At 48.0% G+C, this 24,196-nt stretch overlaps 1 protein-coding gene across 5 annotated transcripts in view; it reads right to left on the bottom strand.

The window, feature by feature from the left end:
* The window catches only part of LOC148514811 (uncharacterized), a 188,347-nt gene that overhangs the window by 130,076 nt on the left and 34,075 nt on the right, over positions 1–24,196 (bottom strand). For all 5 annotated transcript variants that reach the window (XM_088480937.1, XM_088480939.1, XM_088480941.1 and 2 more), the window contains 3 exons: positions 16,180–16,245; positions 5,796–5,861; positions 1,565–1,630 (listed from right to left, as the gene is read on the bottom strand). In XM_088480937.1, coding sequence (XP_088337063.1) covers positions 1,565–1,630; positions 5,796–5,861; positions 16,180–16,245 — 198 coding nt within the window. The remainder of the gene's footprint in view (positions 1–1,564; positions 1,631–5,795; positions 5,862–16,179; positions 16,246–24,196) is intronic.

The following is a 24,196-nucleotide window of genomic DNA, read 5'->3' as shown; positions in this document are numbered from 1 at the left end:
GTCTCCCCAACCATCCCCCTTCTGTCTTCCCAGCTACCCCCTTCTGTCTCCTCAGCCATTCCCCTTCTGTCTCCCCAGCCATTCCCCTTCTGTCTCCACAGCTATTGCACTTCTGTCTCCCCAGCCATCCTCCTTCAGTCTCCCCAGCCATCCCCCTTCTGTCTCCCCAGCCATCCCCCTTCTGTCTCCCCAGCCATCCCCCTTCAGTCTCCCCAGCCATCCCCCTTCAGTCTCCCCAGCCATCCCCCTTCAGTCTCCCCAGCCATCCCCCTTCTATCTCCCCAGCTACCCCCCTTCTGTTTCCTCAGCCATCCCCCTTCTGTCTCCCCAGACATTCCCCTTCTGTCTCCACAGCTATTGCACTTCTGTCTCCCCAGCCATCCTCCTTCAGTCTCCCCAGCCATCCTCCTTCAGTCTCCCCAGCCATCCTCCTTCAGTCTCCCCAGCCATCCTCCTTCAGTCTCCCCAGCTATCCTCCTTCAGTCTCCCCAGCTATCCTCCTTCAGTCTCCCCAGCTATCCTCCTTCAGTCTCCCCAGCCATCCCCCTTCAGTCTCCCCAGCCATCCCCCTTCAGTCTCCCCAGCCACTCCCCTTCTGTCTCCCCAGCCACTCCCCTTCTGTATCCCCAGCCATCCCCCTTCTGTATCCCCAGCCATCCCCCTTCTGTCTCCACAGCCAATCCCCTTCTGTCTCCCCAACCATCCCCCTTCTGTCTCCCCAGCCAGCCCCCCTTCTGTCTCCAAAGCCAGCCCCCCTTCTGTCTCCAAAGCCAGCCCCCCTTCTGTCTCCAAAGCCAGCCCCCCTTCTGTCTCCAAAGCCAGCCCCCCTTCGGTCTCCAAAGCCAGCCCCCCTTTGGTCTCCAAAGCCAGCCCCCCTTTGGTCTCCAAAGCCAGCCCCCCTTCGGTCTCTCCAGCCATCCTCCTTCGGTCTCCCTAGCTATCCTCCTGTCTCCCTTGCCTTCCTGCTTTTGTCTCCCCAGGCATCCAACTTCTTTCTTCCAAGCCAGACCCCCTTCTATCTCTCCAGCCCTTGGCCACCTGCATCCAGTTCCTGTAGCCCACAGATACTTACCAAATATTCAGGCTGTGGCTGTGTGGCCTGCTACTCAGTGCAGTGATGCGGTGCGCATGACGTCACGACGTCACACGTGTCTTGTGTCAAAAAAACAAAACAAAAAACTTTATTCATTAATTGTACGTACCAGGTAGCCACTGGCAAGCACCAGCGGCTACCCGGCCCTGGACATCTGCCCCAGGTAGGAGCTAGGGGCTAACCTGGGACTACAGTCCTGGCAGTCCCATCCTGATTCTAGCCCCCTGGCCATGGGTGGCACTGCCGGCCACCATCCCCGCTTAGCCGGCACCCTGGTGAATGTCATGCTGGCCAATGGGCAGATATGCCCCTGCCAGGTACAGTAGTCATTATTACAGGCAGGATGCATCACAATGGCCCCAGCCAGGTCCCAGGTAGTCATTATTACAGAAGAAATATAGCATTATTCCTAGTTCTAATCAAAATATAAATGTACTTTTAAAAAAAATATATAATAAAAATAGCACATACCCTGCGTAGGTGACACCTCCAGAATGGCAGTCTTCTCCACTGGCTTCTGGCGCTGCCTGTTTCTTTCTGTGTAAAAAATAGACACTGTACTGTAAGTAGCCCTCAATACCAATTCCAACCAAAACATAAAACATCCTAGTCCTACTGTAACTCAGGGCTTGATACAGAGCTGGACGCTCTTTGAGAGCGCTCGCTCTGAATCAGGGCGTCCCTGTGTTTTGTTTTTTTTAAAGACGGCTTCCTGGCCGCTCGCTAAGCTGTGGGTGACCACCCACAGCTTTAGCGAGCGGCCAAGTGATGGTCGCGATGGTCATGACCATCGGGGCTTGCAATGAGACCCTTGGGGTAGGGTCTCGTTCCTGCAAACCCCAGTGATCTTTAGGCTCTAATAGAGCCGGAAGCTCATCCACTGACATCACTCGTGATGTCAGTGGGGCCGCCCCCAAACGGCAGGCATTCCTTCATTTGGCCAGCCACCCCCCTCCGCCCACTCCAAAATGGGGAAAGCTATCAATCACAATCGACAGCTGCCCCGCTTTGGTGCGAGACCCATAGCGACGGAGCACCCATCACTGGCCGGGTCTCGCGCACGCCGGAGCCGGCTCCGGCGTGCGTTTGCGCAGTGGGGTACCATCGATCCGCTTGCGTGCGCTATGCGTTCGCGAGCGGGTCCGAATCAGGCCCTCTATTCCTAACTCTAAACATCAATACCCCAAAAAAATACTGTACAGCATGGTAATAGATAAATAACATGCTAAAATAGTGTATAAAACATGCACACTGTAACATTACTGTGTGTGTATATAGTATTATCTTGCAAGTGAACACAAAATTATAGTAATCTTCAACATTGGGCCATATTCAATTAGAAGGGAAAAGCAGTTTTTCGTGAAAAACTATCGCCGATCGTGGCTTTTCACGTGATCGGAACTTATCTCCAATTTCAATTCCAGCTGCTTTTCGCCTAAGCGGAAAGTGAATACAATGTGATAGGCGAAAAAGATTCGCCTAAGAATAGCAGGAGAAAAGAAGTGCAACATTTTTATATTTATAATCCAGAAAACCATAAGAGCACCCCAAAGAAAGTACTTTCATTTTGGGGGCAAAACAGTACAAAGTGGGGGGACAAGCATAAAAACTAGCGAAATAGACTTCTTGGGGTGATGTAAGGAGGGGCCAAGTGTTTTTGGGATTGCAGGTGCATGTAGTATGAGGGTGATTTTTCATGTTTTTTAAAAGTTCACTTTAGAGATATTAAAATATGCTAGCACCCATTTTCAAGCACCCCAAATTTCGGGACTACTTATTTTCACCAAAAGATACTGCTTAATGCCATTCTTCACCACTTTCACAAAGACGCTAATAACAAGGATTTTAAACAACTTCAGCACCCCAAATAGTTTTATTAGGGCCATTGGAACATTTTTACATTCATCCCCAATCTTAGTGCATCTTTTTTGGGGGTAAGGCTGATTTCCACTATTCTGACAGTACTTTCTGCCTGTTCTGCATTCGCTGCTTGCCATTTTCGCCTGGTTAGTAATTGAATAGGGCGAAAAGCGGGGACGCGCACGATAAGTTTTCGTGTCCAAAACACGCGATGTAGGTGAAAAGTTGGGCAGGCGGAACTTTTTTGCCGAGGCTAAACTAATTGAATACGTCCCTATATGTTAATGGTAACCTACAGTACAAGCATACTGTAAATGACAATATATTACACTACAAAAATTAGTATTACAGAGGAATAATATATGCACACATACTGTACAGTACATACAGTACATGCAGTACACAATGATGTACATACAGAGCTGTGCATACCTGCTTGCAGACAGTGCCTGAGCAGGAGGAGGTCAAGGCGTACAAGGTCGCACCACCGGCACTGAAGTGACCACAAGCTCCTGTCTCTCCCAAAAGCCTTTCAAATTACATCCTGGGTGCTCATTTAGGCCCTTTTTTTTGACTGGTTGCCAACCAAGGGCTATCACTGACGTGCACCAGGATGAGAAGTTCAGGCTCAATGTAACCCTCTGTCCAGCCTCCATATTCTCTGTCACAGGGATAATGATGCAAAACACCACAAATAACACTGAGGGGCGGACCCATGCTCCCCAGCCAGTAACCCTTCTGTCTCCATGTCAGCCCCCAAGTTTCATCAGCCAGCACCTCCTTCTACCTCAGCAGGCAGCATCCCTTCTGTTTCCCCAGCCAGCTCCTCTTCTATTTACCCAGCCAACCTCCTTTTGTCTCCCCAGATATCCCCCTTCTGTCTCCCCAACCAGTCGCCTTCTATCTCCCCAGCTATTTCCCTTCTATCTCCCCAGCTTTTTCCTTTCTGTCTCCCCAGCTACTCCCCTTCTGTCTCCCCAGCTACTCCCCTTCTGTCTCCCCAGCTACTCCCCTTCTGTCTCCCCTGCTATCCCCTTCTGTCTCCCCAACCATCCCCCTTCTATCTCCCCAACCATCCCCCTTCTATCTCCCCAGCCACTCCCCTTCTGTCTCCCCAGCCATCCCCCTTCTGTCTCCCCAGCCATCCCTCTTCTGTCTCCACAGCCACCCCCCTTCTGTCTCCCCAACCATCCCCCTTCTGTCTCCCCAACCATCCCCCTTCTGTCTCCCCAACCATCCCCCTTCTGTCTCCCTAGCCAGCCCCCTTCTGTCTCCCTAGCCAGCCCCCTTCTGTCTCCCTAGCCAGCCCCCTTCTGTCTCCAAAACCAGCCCCCCTTCTGTCTCCAAAGCCAGCCAGCCATCCTCCTTCAGTCTCTCAAGCCATCCCCCTTCAGTCTCCCCAGCCATCCCCCTTCTGTCTCCACAGCAGCCCCCTTCTGTCTCCACAGCCACTCCCCTTCTGTCTCCCCAGCCACTCCCCTTCTGTATCCCCAGCCATCCCCCTTCTGTCTCCACAGCCAATCCCCTTCTGTCTCCAAAGCCAGCCCCCCTTCTGTCTCCAAAGCCAGCCCCCCTTCTGTCTCCAAAGCCAGTCCCCCTTCTGTCTCCAAAAGCCAGCCCCCTTCTGTCTCCAAAGCCAGCCCCCCTTCTGTCTCCAAAGCCAGCCCCCTTCTGTCTCCAAAGCCAGCCCCCATTCTGTCTCTCCAGCCATCCTCCTTCGGTCTCCCTAGCAATCCTCCTGTCTCCCTTGCCTTCCTGCTTTTGTCTCCCCAGCCATCCTCCTTCAGTCTCCCCAGCTATCCTCCTTCAGTCTCCCCAGCTATCCTCCTTCTGTCTACCCAGCTATCCTCCTTCTGTCTCCCCAGCCATCCTCCTTCAGTCTCCACAGCAGCCCCCTTCTGTCTCCACAGCAGCCCCCTTCTGTCTCCACAGCCATCCCCCTTCTGTCTCCACAGCCATCCCCCTTCTGTCTCCACAGCCACCCCCCTTCTGTCTCCCCAACTATCCCCCTTCTGTCTCCAAAGCCAGCCCCCCTTCTGTCTCCAGAGCCAGCCCCCCTTCTGTCTCCAAAGCCAGCCCCCCTTCTGTCTCCAAAGCCAGCCCCCCTTCTGTCTCCAAAGCCAGCCCCCCTTCTGTCTCCAAAGCCAGCCCCCCTTCTGTCTCCAAAGCCAGCCCCCCTTCTGTCTCTCCAGCCACCCTCCTTCGGTCTCCCTAGCCATCCTCCTGTCTCCCTTGCCTTCCTGCTTTTGTCTCCCCAGGCATCCACCTTCTGTCTCCCAAGCCAGCCCCCATCCTATCTCTCCAGCCCTTGGCCACCTGCATCCAGTTCCTGTAGCCCACAGATACTTACCAAATATTAAGGCTGTGGCTGTGTGGCCAGCTACTCAGTGCAGTGATGCAGTGCACATGACGTCACGACGTCACACGTGTCTTGTGTCAAAAAAACAAAACAAAAAACTTTATTCATAAATTGTACGTTCCAGGTAGCCACTGGCAAGCACCAGCGGCTACCCGGCCCTGGACATCTGCCCCAGGATTGATCTAGGGGCTAACCTGGGACTACAGTCCTGGCAGTCCCATCCTGATTCTAGCCCCCTGGCCATGGGTGGCACTGCCGGCCACCATCCCCGCTTAGCCGGCACCCTGGTGAATGTCATGCTGGCCAATGGGCAGATATGCCCCTGCCAGGTACAGTAGTCATTATTACAGGCAGGATGCATCACAATGGCCCCAGCCAGGTCCCAGGTAGTCATTATTACAGAAGAAATATAGCATTATTCCTAGTTCTAATCAAAATATAAATGTACTTTTAAAAAAAATATATAATAAAAATAGCACATACCCTGCGTAGGTGACACCTCCAGAATGGCAGTCTTCTCCACTGGCTTCTGGCGCTGCCTGTTTCTTTCTGTGTAAAAAATAGACACTGTACTGTAAGTAGCCCTCAATACCAATTCCAACCAAAACATAAAACATCCTAGTCCTACTGTAACTCAGGGCTTGATACAGAGCTGGACGCTCTTTGAGAGCGCTCGCTCTGAATCAGGGCGTCCTTGTGTTTTGTTTTTTTTAAAGACGGCTTCCTGGCCGCTCGCTAAGCTTTAGCGAGCGGCCAAGTGATGGTCGCGATGGTCATGACCATCGGGGCTTGCGATGAGACCCTTGGGGTAGGGTCTCGTTCCTGCAAAACCCAGTGATCTTTAGGCTCTAATAGAGCCGGAAGCTCATCCACTGACATCACTTGTGATGTCAGTGGGGCCGCCCCCAAACGGCAGGCATTCTTTCATTTGGCCAGCCACCCCCCTCCGCCCACTCCAAAATGGGGAAAGCTATCAATCACAATCGACAGCTGCCCCGCTTTGGTGCGAGACCCATAGCGACGGAGCACCCATCACTGGCCGGGTCTCGCGCACGCCGGAGCCGGCTCCGGCGTGCGTTTGCGCAGTGGGGTACCATCGATCCGCTTGCGTGCGCTATGCGTTCGCGAGCGGGTCCGAATCAGGCCCTCTATTCCTAACTCTAAACATCAATACCAAAAAAAAATACTGTACAGCATGGTAATAGATAAATAACATGCTAAAATAGTGTATAAAACATGCACACTGTAACATTACTGTGTGTGTATATTAGGGGTGTGCACCGGCCACTTTTCGTGTTTTGTGTTTTGGTTTTGGATCTGGATCTTTCTTCGTGTTTTGGATCTGGATTGCTTTTGCCAAAACCACCCTTCCGTGTTTTGGGTTCTGAGTTTTGTGTTTTGGATCTGTATTTTTTTGAAAAAAAGCATAAAAACAGCTAAAATCACAGAATTTGTAGGTTTTTCTGCTCCTATGCTATTATTAACCTCAATAACCTTAATTTCCACTCATTTCCAGTCTATTCTGAATACCTCACACCTCACAATAGTGTTTTTATGTCCAAAAGGTTGCACCGAGGAAGCTGGATGACTATGCTAAGCGACACGAGTGGGCGGCACAAACACGTGACCCATCTAGGCGTGACACTGCAGTGGCAGACAGGATGGCATTGAAAAACTAGGCCCCAAACTGTACATAATGCAAAGAAAAAAAAGAGGTGCAAGATGGAATTGTCCTTGGGCCCTCCCACCCACCCTTATGTTGTATAAACAGGACATGCACACTTTAACAAACCAATCATTTCAGCGCCAGGGTCTGCCACACAACTGTGGCTGAAATGATTGGTTCGTTTGGGCCCCCACAAAACAAGCTGGCAATTTATCTGTCCCTGCACAAACTGGCTCTACGGAGGCAAGATGTCATCCTCATCCTCCTCATCCACCGATTCCTCACCCTCTTCAGTGTGTACATCCTCATCCTCACAGAGTATTAATTCATCCCTGCTGGAACCACAGGTCCCTCTGTACTTTCTGGAGGCTGGTCTCCCTGGAAGAGTTGATAATTCATTTTATGAACATCATCTTCTCCACATTTTGTGGAAGCAACCTCCTACGCCTTTCGCTGACAAGGTTCCCGGCTGCACTAAACACTCTTTCGGAGTACACACTGGAGGGGGGGCAACTCAGGTAAAATAGAGCCAGTTTGTACAGGGACCTCCAAATTGCTTCTTTTTCCTGCCAGTACAGGTACGGACTGTCTGACATGCCTACTTGGATGCTGTCACCGATGTAATCCTTTAACAGACAGACGCACACGCTTGTCGCTGCTGCTTTGAGGATTCAAGTGCCGCTACAGCCCACACAATTCACAAAGACAGAAAAAAAAAAAGAATATTTTTATTGTTTGTGGAGCACACTTTGAGGGTGTCACCACCCTTTAACAGACAGACGCACGCTTGTCGCTGCTGCTTTAAGGATGCAGGTGCGGCTACAGCCCACACAATTCACAAAGACAGAAAAAAGAAGAATATTTTTATTGTTTGTGTAGCACACTTTGAGGGTGTCACCACCCTTTAACAGACAGACGCACGCTTGTCGCTGCTGCTTTGAGGATGCAAGTGCGGCTACATCGCACACGTCACAAACACATTAAAAAAATAGTTTTTTATTTTTTGGAGCACTTTGAGAGTTACACCACCCTTTAACAGACAGACGCACGCTTGTCGCTGCTGCTTTAAGGATGCAGGTGCAGCTACAGCCAACACATTTCACAAAGACCGAAAAAAAAGAACAATATTTTAACTGTTTGTGTAGAACACTTTGAGGTGTCACCACCCTTTAACAGACAGACGCACGCTTGTCGCTGCTGCTTTAAGGATGCAGGTGCGGCTACAGCCCACACAATTCACATAGACAGAAAAAAGAAGAAGAATATTTTTATTGTTTGTGTAGCACACTTTGAGGGTGTCACCACCCTTTAACAGACAGACGCACGCTTGTCACTGCTGCTTTAAGGATGCAGGTGCGGCTACAGCCCACACAATTCACATAGACAGAAAAAAGAAGATTAATATTTTTATTGTTTGTGTAGCACACTTTGAGGGTGTCACCACCCTTTAACAGACAGATGCACGCTTGTCGCTGCTGCTTTGAGGATGCAAGTGCGGCTACATCGCACACAAGTCACAAACACATTAAAAAAATAGTTTTTTATTTTTTGGAGCACTTTGAGAGTTACACCACCCTTAACAGACAGACGCACGCTTGTCGCTGCTGCTTTAAGGATGCAGGTGCGGCTACAGCCCACACATTTCACAAAGACCGAAAAAAAAAGAACAATATTTTAATTGTTTGTGTAGAACACTTTGAGGGTGTCACCACCCTTTAACAGACAGACGCACGCTTGTCGCTGCTGCTTTAAGGATGCAGGTGTGGCTACAGCCCACACAATTCACATAGACAGAAAAAAGAAGAAGATTTTTATTGTTTGTGTAGCACACTTTGAGGGTGTCACCACCCTTTAACAGACAGACGCACGCTTGTCGCTGCTGCTTTAAGGATGCAGGTGCGGCTACAGCCCACACATTTCACAAAGACCAAAAAAAAAATAACAATATTTTAATTGTTTGTGTAGCACACTTTGAGGGTGTCACCACCCTTTAACAGACAGATGCACTCTAGTCGCTGCTGCTTTAAGGATGCAGGTGCGGATACAGCCCACACAATTCACAAAGACAGAAAAAAGAACAATATTTTAATTGTTTGTGTAGCACACTTTGAGGGTGTCACCACCCTTTAACAGACAGACGCACGCTTGTCGCTACTGCTTTAAGGATGCAGGTGCGGCTACAGCCCACACAATTCACAAAGACAGAAAAAAGAAGAAGAATATTTTTATTGTTTGTGTAGCACACTTTGAGGGTGTCACCACCCTTTAACAGACAGACGCACGCTTGTCGCTGCTGCTTTGAGGATGCAAGTGCGGCTACATTGCACACAAGTCACAAACACATTAAAAAAATAGTTTTTTATTTTTTGGAGCACTTTGAGAGTTACACCACCCTTTAACAGACAGACGCACGCTTGTCGCTGCTGCTTTAAGGATGCAGGTGCGGCTACAGCCCACACAATTCACAAAGACAGAAAAAAGAAGAAGAATATTTTTATTGTTTGTGTAGCACACTTTGAGGGTGTCACCACCCTTTAACAGACAGACGCACGCTTGTCGCTGCTGCTTTGAGGATGCAAGTGCGGCTACATCGCACACAAGTCACAAACACATTAAAAAAATAGTTTTTTATTTTTTGGAGCACTTTGAGAGTTACACCACCCTTTAACAGACAGACGCACGCTTGTCGCTGCTGCTTTAAGGATGCAGGTGCGGCTACAGCCCACACAATTCACAAAGACAGAAAAAAGAAGAAGAATATTTTAATTGTTTGTGTAGCACACTTTGAGGGTGTCACCACCCTTTAACAGACAGACGCACGCTTGTCGCTGCTGCTTTAAGGATGCAGGTGCGGCTACAGCCCACACAATTCACAAAGACAGAAAAAAGAAGAAGAATATTTTTATTGTTTGTGTAGCACACTTTGAGGGTGTCACCACCCTTTAACAGACAGACGCACGCTTGTCGCTGCTGCTTTGAGGATGCAAGTGCGGCTACATCGCACACAAGTCACAAACACATTAAAAAAATAGTTTTTTATTTTTTGGAGCACTTTGAGAGTTACACCACCCTTTAACAGACAGACGCACGCTTGTCGCTGCTGCTTTAAGGATGCAGGTGCGGCTACAGCCCACACAATTCACAAAGACAGAAAAAAAAAGAACAATATTTTAATTGTTTGTGTAGCACACTTTGAGGGTGTCACCACCCTTTAACAGACAGACGCATGCTTGTCGCTGCTGCTTTGAGGATGCCGGTGGAATCTAGACGGGATTTGGAACCGAGGACACACTACCTCCATCAATTGTCTAAATCCCACTGCACTAATGTCGGATACCGGACGCACGTCTAACACCAACATAGCAGTCAAGGCCTCAGTTATACGTTTTGCTTCAGGATGACTGCTGTCGTACTTCATCCTCATCGCTAGGGACTGTTGGAGGGTCAATTGTTTAGTAAAAGTAGTGGTGTTCCTACTTCCTCTCTGGGATGATGAACAACTCCCAGCAGCAGCAACAGCACTAGGAGGAAGTGGTTCTTGATCTTTCCCTATTTTATTTTTATCGGAGAAAGTTTGGTCCTCCATTTATGTTATATTGATATATATACGTGCGGCTAAAGCGCACACAAACACAGAAAATATTTTTTTATTTTTGCTGGAGAGTAGTGCACTTTGTGGGTTACACCACCCTTTAAGAAATGAGCCAGCCGGCTCTTTACTTATGGGACACAGGCGCACGCTTGGCGCTGCTCCTTTGTTGATGCACGTGCAGCCACAGTGCACACAAGTCACAAACACAGAAAATATATATTTTTTTGGTTTGGAGTGTACTTTGGGGGTTACAGAACCCTTTAACGGTCAAGCCAGCCGGCCCTTTACTTATGACACAGGCGCACGCTTGGCACTACTTTGTTGATGCACGTGCGGCTACTGCGCACACAATTCACAAACACAGAAAATAATTTTTTTTTTGGTTTGGACTGGATTGTACTTTCGGGGGTTACAGCACCCTTTAACGGTCTAGCCAGCCGGCCCTTTACTTATGACACAGGCGCACGCTTGGCACTACTTTGTTGATGCACGTGCGGCTACTGCGCACACAATTCACAAACACAGAAAATAATTTTTTTTTTGGTTTGGACTGGAGTGTACTTTGGGGGTTACAGCACCCTATAACGGTCAAGCCAGCCGGCCCTTTACTTATGACACAGGTGCACGCTTGGCACTACTTTGTTGATGCACGTGCGGCTACTGCGCACACAATTCACAAACACAGAAAATAATTTTTTTTTTTATTTGGACTGGACTGTACTTTCGGGGGTTACAGCACCCTTTAACGGTCAAGCCAGCTGGCCCTTTACTTATGACACAGGCGCACACTTGGCACTACTTTGTTGATGCACGTGCCGCTACTGCGCACACAATTCACAAACACAGAAAATAATTTTTTTTTTGGTTTGGACTGGAGTGTACTTTGGGGGTTACAGCACCCTTTAACGGTCAAGCCAGCCGGCCCTTTACTTATGACACAGGCGCACGCTTGGCACTACTTTGTTGATGCACGTGCGGCTACTGCGCACACAATTCACAAACACAGAAAGTAATTTTTTTTTTGGTTTGGACTGGAGTGTACTTTCGGGGGTTACAGCACCCTTTAGCGGTCAAGCCAGCTGGCCCTTTACTTATGACACAGGCGCACGCTTGGCACTACTTTGTTGATGCACGTGCGGCTACTGCGCACACAATTCACAAACACAGAAAATAATTTTTTTTTTGGTTTGGACTGGAATGTACTTTGGGGGTTACAGCACCCTTTAACGGTCAAGCCAGCCAGCCCTTTACTTATGACACAGGCGCACGCTTGGCACTACTTTGTTGATGCACATGCGGCTACTGCGCACACAATTCACAAACACAGAAAATAATTTTTTTTTTGGTTTGGACTGGAGTGTACATTCGGGGGTTACAGCACCCTTAACGGTCAAGCCAGCCGGCCCTTTACTTATGACACAGGCGCACGCTTGGCACTACTTTGTTGATGCACGTGCGGCTACTGCGCACACAATTCACAAACACAGAAAATAATTTTTTTTTTGGTTTGGACTGGAGTGTACTTTCGGGGGTTACAGCACCCTTAACGGTCAAGCCAGCCGGCCCTTTACTTATGACACAGGCGCACGCTTGGCACTACTTTGTTGATGCACATGCGGCTACTGCGCACACAATTCACAAACACAGAAAATATTTTTTTTTTTGGTTTGGACTGGAGTGTACTTTCGGGGGTTACAGCACCCTTAACGGTCAAGCCAGCCGGCCCTTTACTTATGACACAGGCGCACGCTTGGCACTACTTTGTTGATGCACGTGCGGCTACTGCGCACACAATTCACAAACACAGAAAATATATTATTTTTTTAGCACTTGGGGGGAGCACCCCTGATGGACAGAGCACCCCCTGGACAACACTACAGCACCCCTTTAGGACTGGGACACTGCACAGGACTTTGGAGTGGACACAGCCCCTATGGAGAACTGACTGCACAACACAGTCCAGCCAGCCCCTATGGACTTTGAAGTAGTGGACACAGCCCCTATTAACAACAGCAGCACAGCACAACACAGCCAGCCCCTAAGGACTTTGAAGTAGTGGACAACAGCAGCACTACACTACACTACACTACACAGCCCTAACTCCCACCCTCCCTCTTCACTGTCCACAGCCGAGTGAGAAAATGGCGCCGACGCGGGTACCTTATATAGGATCCAAAACCCGCGAGACTCGGAAGGCGGGATGATGACGTTTTGCCTCGATTTCAGATCCGAGTCAGGCGGGAAAAGTCGAGCCTGATTCGGATCGGACTCGGATCGGGGGGCTCGGGGGGGTTCGGATTTCAGAAATCCGAACCCGCTCACCCCTAGTGTATATAGTATTATCTTGCAAGTGAACACAAAATTATAGTAATCTTCAACATTGGGCCATATTCAATTAGAAGCGAAAAGCAGTTTTTCGTGAAAAACTATCGCCGATCGTGGCTTTTCACGTGATCGGAACTTATCTCCAATTTCAATTCCAGCTGCTTTTCGCCTAAGCGGAAAGTGAATACAATGTGATAGGCGAAAAAGATTCGCCTAAGAATAGCAGGAGAAAAGAAGTGCAACATTTTTATATTTATAATCCAGAAAAACATAAGAGCACCCCAAAGAAAGTACTTTCATTTTGGGGGCAAAACAGTACAAAGTGGGGGGACAAGCATAAAAACTAGCGAAATAGACTTCTTGGGGTGATGTAAGGAGGGGCCAAGTGTTTTTGGGATTGCAGGTGCATGTAGTATGAGGGTGATTTTTCATGTTTTTTAAAAGTTCACTTTAGAGATATTAAAATAAGCTAGCACCCATTTTCAAGCATCCCAAATTTCGGGACTACTTATTTTCACCAAAAGATACTGCTTAATGCCATTCTTCACCACTTTCACAAAGACGCTAATAACAAGGATTTTAAACAACTTCAGCACCCCAAATAGTTTTATTAGGGCCATTGGAACATTTTTACATTCATCCCCAATCTTAGTGCATCTTTTTTGGGGGTAAGGCTGATTTCCCCTATTCTGACAGTACTTTCTGCCTGTTCTGCATTCGCTGCTTGCCATTTTCGCCTGGTTAGTAATTGAATAGGGCGAAAAGCGGGGACGCGCACGATAAGTTTTCGTGTCCAAAACACGCAATGTAGGTGAAAAGTTGGGCAGGCGGAACTTTTTTGCCGAGGCGAAACTAATTGAATACGTCCCTATATGTTAATGGTAACCTACAGTACAAGCATACTGTAAATGACAATATATTACACTACAAAAATGAGTATTACAGAGGAATAATATATGCACACATACTGTACAGTACATACAGTACATGCAGTACACAATGATGTACATACAGAGCTGTGCATACCTGCTTGCAGACAGTGCCTGAGCAGGAGGAGGTCAAGGCGTACAAGGTCGCACCACCGGCACTGAAGTTCCACAAGCTCCTGTCTCTCCCAAAAGCCTTTCAAATTAAATCCTGGGTGCTCATTTAGGCCCTTTTTTTTGACTGGTTGCCAACCAAGGGCCTATCACTGACGTGCACCAGGATGAGAAGTTCAGGCTCAATGTAACCCTCTGTCCAGCCTCCATATTCTCTGTCACAGGGATAATGATGCAAAACACCACAAATAACACTGAGGGGTGGACCCATGCTCCCCAGCCAGTAACCCTTCTGTCTCCATGTCAGCCCCCATGTTTCATCAGCCAGCACCTCCTTCTACCTCAGCAGGCAGCATCCCTTCTGTATCCCCAGCCAGCTCCTCTTCTATTTACCCAGCCAACCTCCCTTTGTCTCCCCAGATATCCCCCTTCTGTCTCCCCAACCAGTCGCCTTCTATCTCCCCAGCTTTTTCCTTTCTGTCTCCCCAGCTACTCCCCTTCTGTCTCCCCAGCTACTCCCCTTCTGTCTCCACAGCTACTCCCCTTCTGTCTCCCCAACCATACCCCTTCTATCTCCCCAGCCACTCCCCTTCTGTCTCCCCAGCCATCCCCCTTCTGTCTCCACAGCCATCCCCCTTCTGTCTCCACAGCCACCCCCCTTCTGTCTCCCCAACCATCCCCCTTCTGTCTCCCCAACCATCCCCCTTCTGTCTCCCTAGCCAGCCCCCTTCTGTCTCCCTAGCCAGCCCCCTTCTGCCTCCCTAGCCAGCCCCCTTCTGTCTCCCTAGCCAGCCCCCTTCTGTATCAAAAGCCAGCCCCCCTTCTGTCTCCAAAGCCAGCCAGCCATCCTCCTTCAGTCTCTCAAGCCATCCCCCTTCAGTCTCCCTAGCCATCCCCCTTCAGTCTCCACAGCAGCCCCCTTCTGTCTCCACAGCCACTCCCCTTCTGTCTCCCCAGCCACTCCCCTTCTGTATCCCCAGCCATCCCCCTTCTGTCTCCACAGCCAATCCCCTTCTGTCTCCAAAGCCAGCCCCCCTTCTGTCTCCAAAGCCAGTCCCCCTTCTGTCTCCAAAGCCAGTCCCCCTTCTGTCTCCAAAAGCCAGCCCCCCTTCTGTCTCCAAAGCCAGCCCCCCTTCTGTCTCCAAAGCCAGCCCCCTTCTGTCTCCAAAGCCAGCCCCCCTTCTGTCTCTCCAGCCATCCTCCTTCGGTCTCCCTAGCAATCCTCCTGTCTCCCTTGCCTTCCTGCTTTTGTCTCCCCAGCCATCCTCCTTCAGTCTCCCCAGCTTTCCTCCTTCAGTCTCCCCAGCTATCCTCCTTCTGTCTCCCCAGCTATCCTCCTTCTGTCTCCCCAGCCATCCTCCTTCTGTCTCCAGAGCAGCCCCCTTCTGTCTCCACAGCCATCCCCCTTCTGTCTCCACAGCCATCCCCCTTCTGTCTCCACAGCCACCCCCCTTCTGTCTCCCCAACTATCCCCCTTCTGTCTCCAAAGCCAGCCCCCCTTCTGTCTCCAAAGCCAGCCCCCCTTCTGTCTCCAAAGCCAGCCCCCCTTCTGTCTCCAAAGCCAGCCCCCCTTCTGTCTCCAAAGCCAGCCCCCCTTCTGTCTCTCCAGCAACCCTCCTTCGGTCTCCCTAGCCATCCTGTCTCCCTTGCCTTCCTGCTTTTGTCTCCCCAGGCATCCACCTTCTGTCTCCCAATCCAGCCCCCCTCCTATCTCTCCAGCCCTTGGCCACCTGCATCCAGTTCCTGTAGCCCACAGATACTTACCAAATATTCAGGCTGTGGCTGTGTGGCCAGCTACTCAGTGCAGTGATGCAGTGCACATGACGTCACGACGTCACACGTGTCTTGTGTCAAAAAAACAAAACAAAAAACTTTATTCATTAATTGTACGTTCCAGGTAGCCACTGGCAAGCACCAGCGGCTACCCGGCCCTGGACATCTGCCCCAGGTAGGAGCTAGGGGCTAACCTGGGACTACAGTCCTGGCAGTCCCATCCTGATTCTAGCCCCCTGGCCATGGGTGGCACTGCCCGCTTAGCCGGCACCCTGGTGAATGTCATGCTGGCCAATGGGCAGATATGCCCCTGCCAGGTACAGTAGTCATTATTACAGGCAGGATGCATCACAATGGCCCCAGCCAGGTCCCAGGTAGTCATTATTACAGAAGAAATATAGCATTATTCCTAGTTCTAATCAAAATATAAATGTACTTTTAAAAAAAATATATAATAAAAATAGCACATACCCTGCGTAGGTGACACCTCCAGAATGGCAGTCTTCTCCACTGGCTTCTGGCGCCGTCTGTTTCTTTCTGTGTAAAAAAATAGACACTGTACTGTAAGTAGCCATCAATACCAATTCCAACCAAAACATAAAACATCCTAGTCCTACTGTAACTCAGGGCTTGATTCAGAGCTGGACGCTGTTTGAGAGCGCTCTCTCTGAATCAGGGCGTCCCTGTGTTTTGTTTTTTTTAAAGACGGCTTCCTGGCTGCTCGCTAAGCTGTGGGTGACCACCCACAGCTTTAGCGAGCGGCCAAGTGATGGTCGCGATGGTCATGACCATCGGGGCTTGCGATGAGACCCTTGGGGTAGGGTCTCGTTCCTGCAAACCCCAGTGAGCTTTAGGCTCTAATAGAGCCGGAAGCTCATCCACTGACATCACTCGTGATGTCAGTGGGGCCGCCCCCAAACGGCAGGCATTCCTTCATTTGGCCAGCCACCCCCCTCCGCCCACTCCAAAACGGGGAAAGCTATCAATCACAATCGACAGCTGCCCCGCTTTGGTGCGAGACCCATAGCGACGGAGCACCCATCACTGGCCGGGTCTCGCGTACGCCGGAGCCGGGTCCGGCGTGCGTTTGCGCAGTGGGGTACCATCGATTCGCTTGCGTGCGCTATGCGTTCGCGAGCGGGTCCGAATCAGGCCCTCTATTCCTAACTCTAAACATCAATACCAAAAAAAAATACTGTACAGCATGGTAATAGATAAATAACATGCTAAAATAGTGTATAAAACATGCACACTGTAACATTACTGTGTGTGTATATAGTATTATCTTGCAAGTGAACACAAAATTATAGTAATCTTCAACATTGGGCCATATTCAATTAGAAGCGAAAAGCAGTTTTTCGTGAAAAACTATCGCCGATCGTGGCTTTTCACGTGATCGGAACTTATCTCCAATTTCAATTCCAGCTGCTTTTCGCCTAAGCGGAAAGTGAATACAATGTGATAGGCGAAAAAGATTCGCCTAAGAATAGCAGGAGAAAAGAAGTGCAACATTTTTATATTTATAATCCAGAAAAACATAAGAGCACCCCAAAGAAAGTACTTTCATTTTGGGGGCAAAACAGTACAAAGTGGGGGGACAAGCATAAAAACTAGCGAAATAGACTTCTTGGGGTGATGTAAGGAGGGGCCAAGTGTTTTTGGGATTGCAGGTGCATGTAGTATGAGGGTGATTTTTCATGTTTTTTAAAAGTTCACTTTAGAGATATTAAAATATGCTAGCACCCATTTTCAAGCACCCCAAATTTCGGGACTACTTATTTTCACCAAAAGATACTGCTTAATGCCATTCTTCACCACTTTCACAAAGACGCTAATAACAAGGATTTTAAACAACTTCAGCACCCCAAATAGTTTTATTAGGGCCATTGGAACATTTTTACATTCATCCCCAATCTTAGTGCATCTTTTTGGGGGGTAAGGCTGATTTCCCCCTATTCTGACAGTACTTTCCGCCTGTTCTGCATTCGCTGCTTGCCATTTTCGCCTGGTTAGTAATTGAATAGGGCGAAAAGCGGGGACGCGCACGATAAGTTTTCGTGTCCAAAACACGCGATGTAGGTGAAAAGTTGGGCAGACGGAACTTTTTTGCCGAGGCTAAACTAATTGAATACGTCCCTATATGTTAATGGTAACCTACAGTACAAGCATACTGTAAATGACAATATATTACACTACAAAAATGAGTATTACAGAGGAATAATATATGCACACATACTGTACAGTACATACAGTACATGCAGTACACAATGATGTACATACAGAGCTGTGCATACCTACTTGCAGACAGTGCCTGAGCAGGAGGAGGTCAAGGCGTACAAGGTCGCACCACCGGCACTGAAGTGACCACAAGCTCCTGTCTCTCCCAAAAGCCTTTCAAATTACATCCTGGGTGCTCATTTAGGCCCTTTGTTTTGACTGGTTGTCAGCCAAGGGCCTATCACTGACGTGCACCAGGATGAGCAGTTCAGGCTCAATGTAACCCTCTAAAATACACAAATAGAATGGTATTTGTATGTTTGCGCCAAGCTGGCTGCTTGGGTGAGATCTCCTAAGGGGTGGTATCTAACTCCTCCAATAATAAAGCTTACACAAATATATATCAGGTGTCCCACCTTAGCGCCTGCTCCAAAGAATGATCAATTAATACTTAACTTATATGTATCACGAATATCTTTGGACTTCTTATCTCCAAATCAAAATGAGGTGTAACCAATGTGTATCGTAATATGTGAAGAAAGACAAAAGAAGAAAAAAATCTAGTGCAGATTGTCTCACCATAAATTCATAAAATACAAATAGAATATTTTCCAAATGATCCTGATGCTATATGCAGAATAAATGCTTGTGTGAAAAATCCTTAATATATAACACACATTTATTCAAAGCACAAATGAATATAAGCACATACAATACAATATACAAAAGGAGCTTCTAGATGAATAATGAGCCTCCTTTGAAACATCAATTCACCAGAATTACAGGTGAAGTTGGCCCCCTACCAGAATCCAGGTAAGTAGATGCATATAATAACTGGGAAGATGTAAAAAACCTGGGTTCAGCCTCAGCTATTTGTCCTCATCTGTCCCACATCGGTTCTGGATGGATCCTATGGTCCCTCTTTGCTGCCAACGCGTTTCTACCATTAAGGTCTTTGTCAAGGCAATGAGGACCCTCATTGCCTTGACAAAGACCTTAATGGTAGAAACGCGTTGGCAGCAAAGAGGGACCATAGGATCCATCCAGAACCGGTGTGGGACAGATGAGGACAAATAGCTGAGGCTGAACCCGGGTTTTTTACATCTTCCCAGTTATTATATGCATCTACTTACCTGGATTCTGGTAGGAGGCCAACTTCACCTGTAATTCTGGTGAATTGATGTTTCAAAGGAGGCTCATTATTCATCTAGAAGCTCCTTTTGTATATTGTATTGTATGTGCTTATATTCATTTGTGCTTTGAATAAATGTGTGTTATATATTAAGGATTTTTCACACAAGCATTTATTCTGCATATAGCATCAGGATCATTTGGAAAATATTCTATTTGTATTTTATGAATTTATGGTGAGACAATCTGCACTAGATTTTTTTCTTCTTTTGTCTTTCTTCACATATTACGATACACATTGGTTACACCTCATTTTGATTTGGAGATAAGAAGTCCAAAGATATTCGTGATACATATAAGTTAAGTATTAATTGATCATTCTTTGGAGCAGGCGCTAAGGTGGGACACCTGATATATTCAATGTAACCCTCTGTCCAGCCTCCATATTCTCTGTCACAGGGATAATGATGCAAAACACCGCTGAGGAGCGAACCCGTGCAGCCAGGATGCAAAACTAAGTCACAAAGAATCTATTTCTTTGATCTGTGCAGTCTTTTTTAGTGATCATTTTGAAGAAAAATTTTTTTTTTTTTTTTAAAAACATGGAGATTCCCCGGAATCTACTAGCCGCCCCTGTCTTGTCCCTAGTAGACTCCCTCTCCATCTGGCCACCTCCCCAAGAACCTTCAGTGATCCTCTTTTATTTAACACACACGTCAAAATACTGTCGTACCTGGGACTCGTACCAATCACCTCTCACCCTGCAGTCAAACACCTTACACGAGGAGCTATTTGCCCCACAATTTCTGATGCCAGCCCTGAGCACAGCCACTGATTCCAGACCCAGGTGTTACCAGCACACCTAGAGTACCCTTGCTGGTTAGTTCCGCTGCCGACGCAGAGTACATACATGGATCTACAAGTAGCACAATTTCTATACCTTCAATCGGTGATCTACACTGCCAGCTCCAGGCTTGTGCACAGCTGCTCTGATGGACAAATCCTGCTGAAGGTGCAGCTTCCCCAGCGTGCTACATTTAGAGCTGGTGAGTTAGACTGCATAATTATTGTGTATCATCACTGCAGCCATTAGATTCACACTGTATTTTGCATTAGCACCTGGATAACAGTGGTACAATGGGATCAGTACCCCTTCCAGTGGCGTCACAAGGGGGACGCGTACCACACTCGGGTGTCACCCGCCGAGAGGTGACACCAAAGTGCCGTCTCCTCCTCAGTGATAGGACACTGGTGCTGCACTGTAGCATTACGTGCAGCACTCAGCTCCTGACACAGTGAGGGAGCTGGCACTGCACACAGACTGGTCCCCGGAGCCACGTGGCTTTGCCTCGCGCACTGCAAGCTAATTGGCATCGGGTGACACAAAAAAAGAGGGACGGCACTGATCCACTCATCATTGTACAGGACAAATCAGATTTATCATGTCCCTTCCCCATGAGGCCTTGTCCCTTTTTTGGGGGGTGCACCTTATGTCCCTATGAAAAATAGGATGGGGCGCCCATGCTCTTTCTGGCCCAGGGCACCAAATAATGTGGTTACAGCTCTGCTACTTTTACTACTACTCATAAGACTAACTTCATGCTGACATATAGGGGTCTATTTACTAAGCAGTGTTAGGAGATAAAGTGAACGGTGATAAGGTACCAGCCAATCAGCTCCTAACTACCATCTCACAGGCTGTTTGAAAAATGACAGCTAGGAGCTGATTGGCTGGTACCTTATCACCGTTCACTTTATCTCCTAACACAGCTTAGAAAATAGACCCCATAGAACCTATCAATAAAATTGCATTTGAGGGAAATCATGTGTAAAATGCAGTTTACGCATTGGTTTTAAACCATACTTGCCTACACTCCCGATTTGGTCGGGAGGCTCCCGAAAATCGGTTGCCGCTCCCGACCTCCCGGGAAGGCAGGCAATCCTCCCAGCTGCCGCCCCCCCCCCTGCAATTACCTTAGAAAGCCCCGCAGCAGGGGGGGCATGACGCAATTCACACTGAATCGCATCATTTTGGCTCCGCCCCCTGCTTCACAATGCCTGTAATATCGGCATTGTGTAGCGGGGGTGGGGCCAAAATGTTGCGATCGTGTGGCCCTGCCCCCGCTCTGCCCACAAACACACATCATCTGGCCGGCCCCACCTCCTCACGATGTCCACACACCCCCTGTAATGCCGATCTGGCTGTTCCCTCCCGGAAGGGGCAGCCAGAAAGTCGCCAAGCCTGTTTTAAACATTTGGGGCTATTTAACAATAACATTTTGCAGGATGTATCAGAGATATCTCCAGCAATAGGCTAATTAGTGCTGCACACCACAGTCCCCACAGGGGCGATTTAAGAGAGGAGGGTCCCATGTGCATACCCCGTCCTGGGCCCCTTCTTCCTGGCAGCCAGCAGCTGACTGACGTGGCTGGCCGGCCACGACAGCATCAGTAGATTCTGGGCACTAGGGTGTTCCCAGAGTCTACTGCGCATGCGCAGATCCCCAGGGAAATGGTGCAGCGGTCATTTTCCCGGCGATTTCCTCACTGCGCATGCGCAAAACACCAGAAAAATGGCAGGGACAGCCATTTTCCAGCATTTTGTGCAGCGCTGAAACAACCCGACGTGGGACCTTGGAGAGGTAAGTTTTAGATAATATGGGTGCAGAATGTATGGTGCGGGCTCCCCCTGGACCTGGGGGCCCATGTGCACCACACACCCTGCATCCATTATAGATATGCCCCTGAGTCCCCATTATTTTCAATGGGGACTGTGTTCCAGCCCCACTTTACCAAGAGCCAAAACGCAGTCCCGTGGCTAAGAAGCAACCCCACACATGAATGGTCTCAGGATGCTTTACTGTTGGCACGACACAGGAGGAAGACTTTTGGAGGATGGCCTGGTGTCAAGAAGGGCAGCAAAGAAGCCACTTCTCTCCAAGAAAAACTGCTGAGGACAGTGGTAAAATTATTATCTCTGATGAATCCCATTTCAAATTATTTGGGGCATCTGACAAAATGCTTGTCCGGAGAAGGAAAGGTGAGCGCTACCATCAGTCCTGTGTCATGCCAACAGTAAAGCATCCTGAGACCATTCATGTGTGGGGTTGCTTCTCAGCCAAGGGAGTGGGCTCACTCACAATTTGGCTAAGAACACAGCCATGAATAAAGAATGGTACCAAAACATCCTCCAAGAGCAACTTCTCCCAACCATCCAAGAACAGTTTGGTGATGAATAATGTCTTTTCCAGCATGATGGAGCACCTTGCCATAAGGCAAAAGTGATAAGTAAGTGCCTCGGGGAACAAAACTTTGGGTCCATGGCCAGTAAACTCCCCAGACCTTAATCCCATTGAGAATTTGTGGTCAATCCTCAAGAGGCGGGTGGACAAACATAAACCCACAAATTCTGACAAACTCCAAGCATTGATTAGGCAAGAATGGGCGGCCATCAGTCAGTATGTGGACCAGAAGTTGACTGACAACATGCCAGGGGGCGAATTGCAGAGGTCTTGAAAAAGAAGGGTCAACACAGCAAATATTGACTCTTTCCATAAACTTAATGTAATGGTCAATAAAAGCTTTTAATACTTCTAAAATGCCTGTAATTTTACTTCACTATACCATAGTAACATCTGACAAAAAGGTCTAAAAACACTGGGGGGCCTATTTATCAACACTAAAATAGCGTTTTTAAAGGACATTTTCCTTAATTAACGTTATTTTAGAATTCATGAACACACTTAGCACAGGAGATATCACTGATATATCCTTTCTAAGTCCCCCTGCGTTAATTTCCACACTCCCCATACATTAGTATGAGGATATGGAAATTACGGTATTCATCAAATTTCGAAAATTATGTATTTTCGGAATTTGATGTTACTATTCGCCACAGTGAGGTGGTGTATAGTAGGTAACACTTACCTGCTTCCAACTGGGCGTGTTTCCCGGCATTTCCAACTGGGCTTGTTTCCCGGCATCTCCCTCCGGCGCTCTGGTCTCTCCTCTGGCTCCATCTGCTAAGATGTCATGTGTTCTCCCAGCAGAACACAATAAAGTTTAGAAAAAAATAAATAAAATGTTTTTTCTTTTCTAAACTACTGAGTTCTGCTGGGGAGACCACATGACAGCATAGCAGACGGAGCCAGAGGCTGCTGCGCGAACAGGTTATTCGGGGATGGGGGGGGATGAGTGGAGAGGGGGGGGCACACAAAATTACCACAGCTGTAGGTAGTGCTGCGCATGCGTTGGGTTAACGAATGTAACGGCGCATGCGCAGCACTGTTTCTAGCTGCGGTAAGGTAGTGTAGACATGGATAACTATTTCCTGAAAAGCTGTCATCGCAATAATGACAGCTTTTCAGAATAGATAGTTATAGGGAGGAGGAATGATGAATTCCTCTGGTAATTAGGTAGAACTCCATGCCAGTTTTAAACCTAATTACCTCAAGAGAAAGTTTAGGTATGATGAATAGGCCCCTGAAGCAGCAAACTTTGTGAAAACCAGTACTTGTGTCATTCTCAAAACTTTTGGCCATGGCTAAGATGTAGCCTATGTTAATCAGCCACAGTATATCTTACTAGTTAGATCTAAGAGAGCTGTGCTCGAATTTGAGCTGTGCATCTCATGCACGAAGTATCCAAAATGAACAGTTAAAAAACAGTTGAACAAACATTGAACAACATCAAGAAGCAGGTAATTTCTAAATGTAACTATATGCATTTTGTATTCTAAATCATCATGTACCAAATATTATTCATTCTTATTTCACTCCATGGCGTGTTCTCTAGGGCTATTACATCCTTCACTTTCCCTGCAGCTCACCCCTATGTGCACATTGCAGCCTCAATAATCTACTCCCCTCTTATGAACACACATGAGCTATTTAATTATCTTTATAAATTGACAATAACATCCACAACCTGTCGCCATAAAAAACTTTCAGACAAAACCCACAACTATATTTATATATCTCTCCTTCTACTTCTCTTAGCTGGTGACATATCACCAAATCCAGGCCCTACATACATGCCCTACTCACAACGCAATATAAATCCAGCTAACCTCAGACACATCACGTGCCTCCCATCACCCTCCAAAACACTGAAATGTGCCTTATGGAATGCACGCTCTGTC

This window comes from Taudactylus pleione, unplaced genomic scaffold, assembly GCF_031769625.1.
Source record: "Taudactylus pleione unplaced genomic scaffold, aTauple2 ptg000258l, whole genome shotgun sequence".
Lineage (NCBI taxonomy): Eukaryota > Metazoa > Chordata > Amphibia > Anura > Myobatrachidae > Taudactylus > Taudactylus pleione.
Note: the sequence above shows the minus strand (reverse complement) of the source record. Positions and strands in the feature narration are given on the sequence as shown.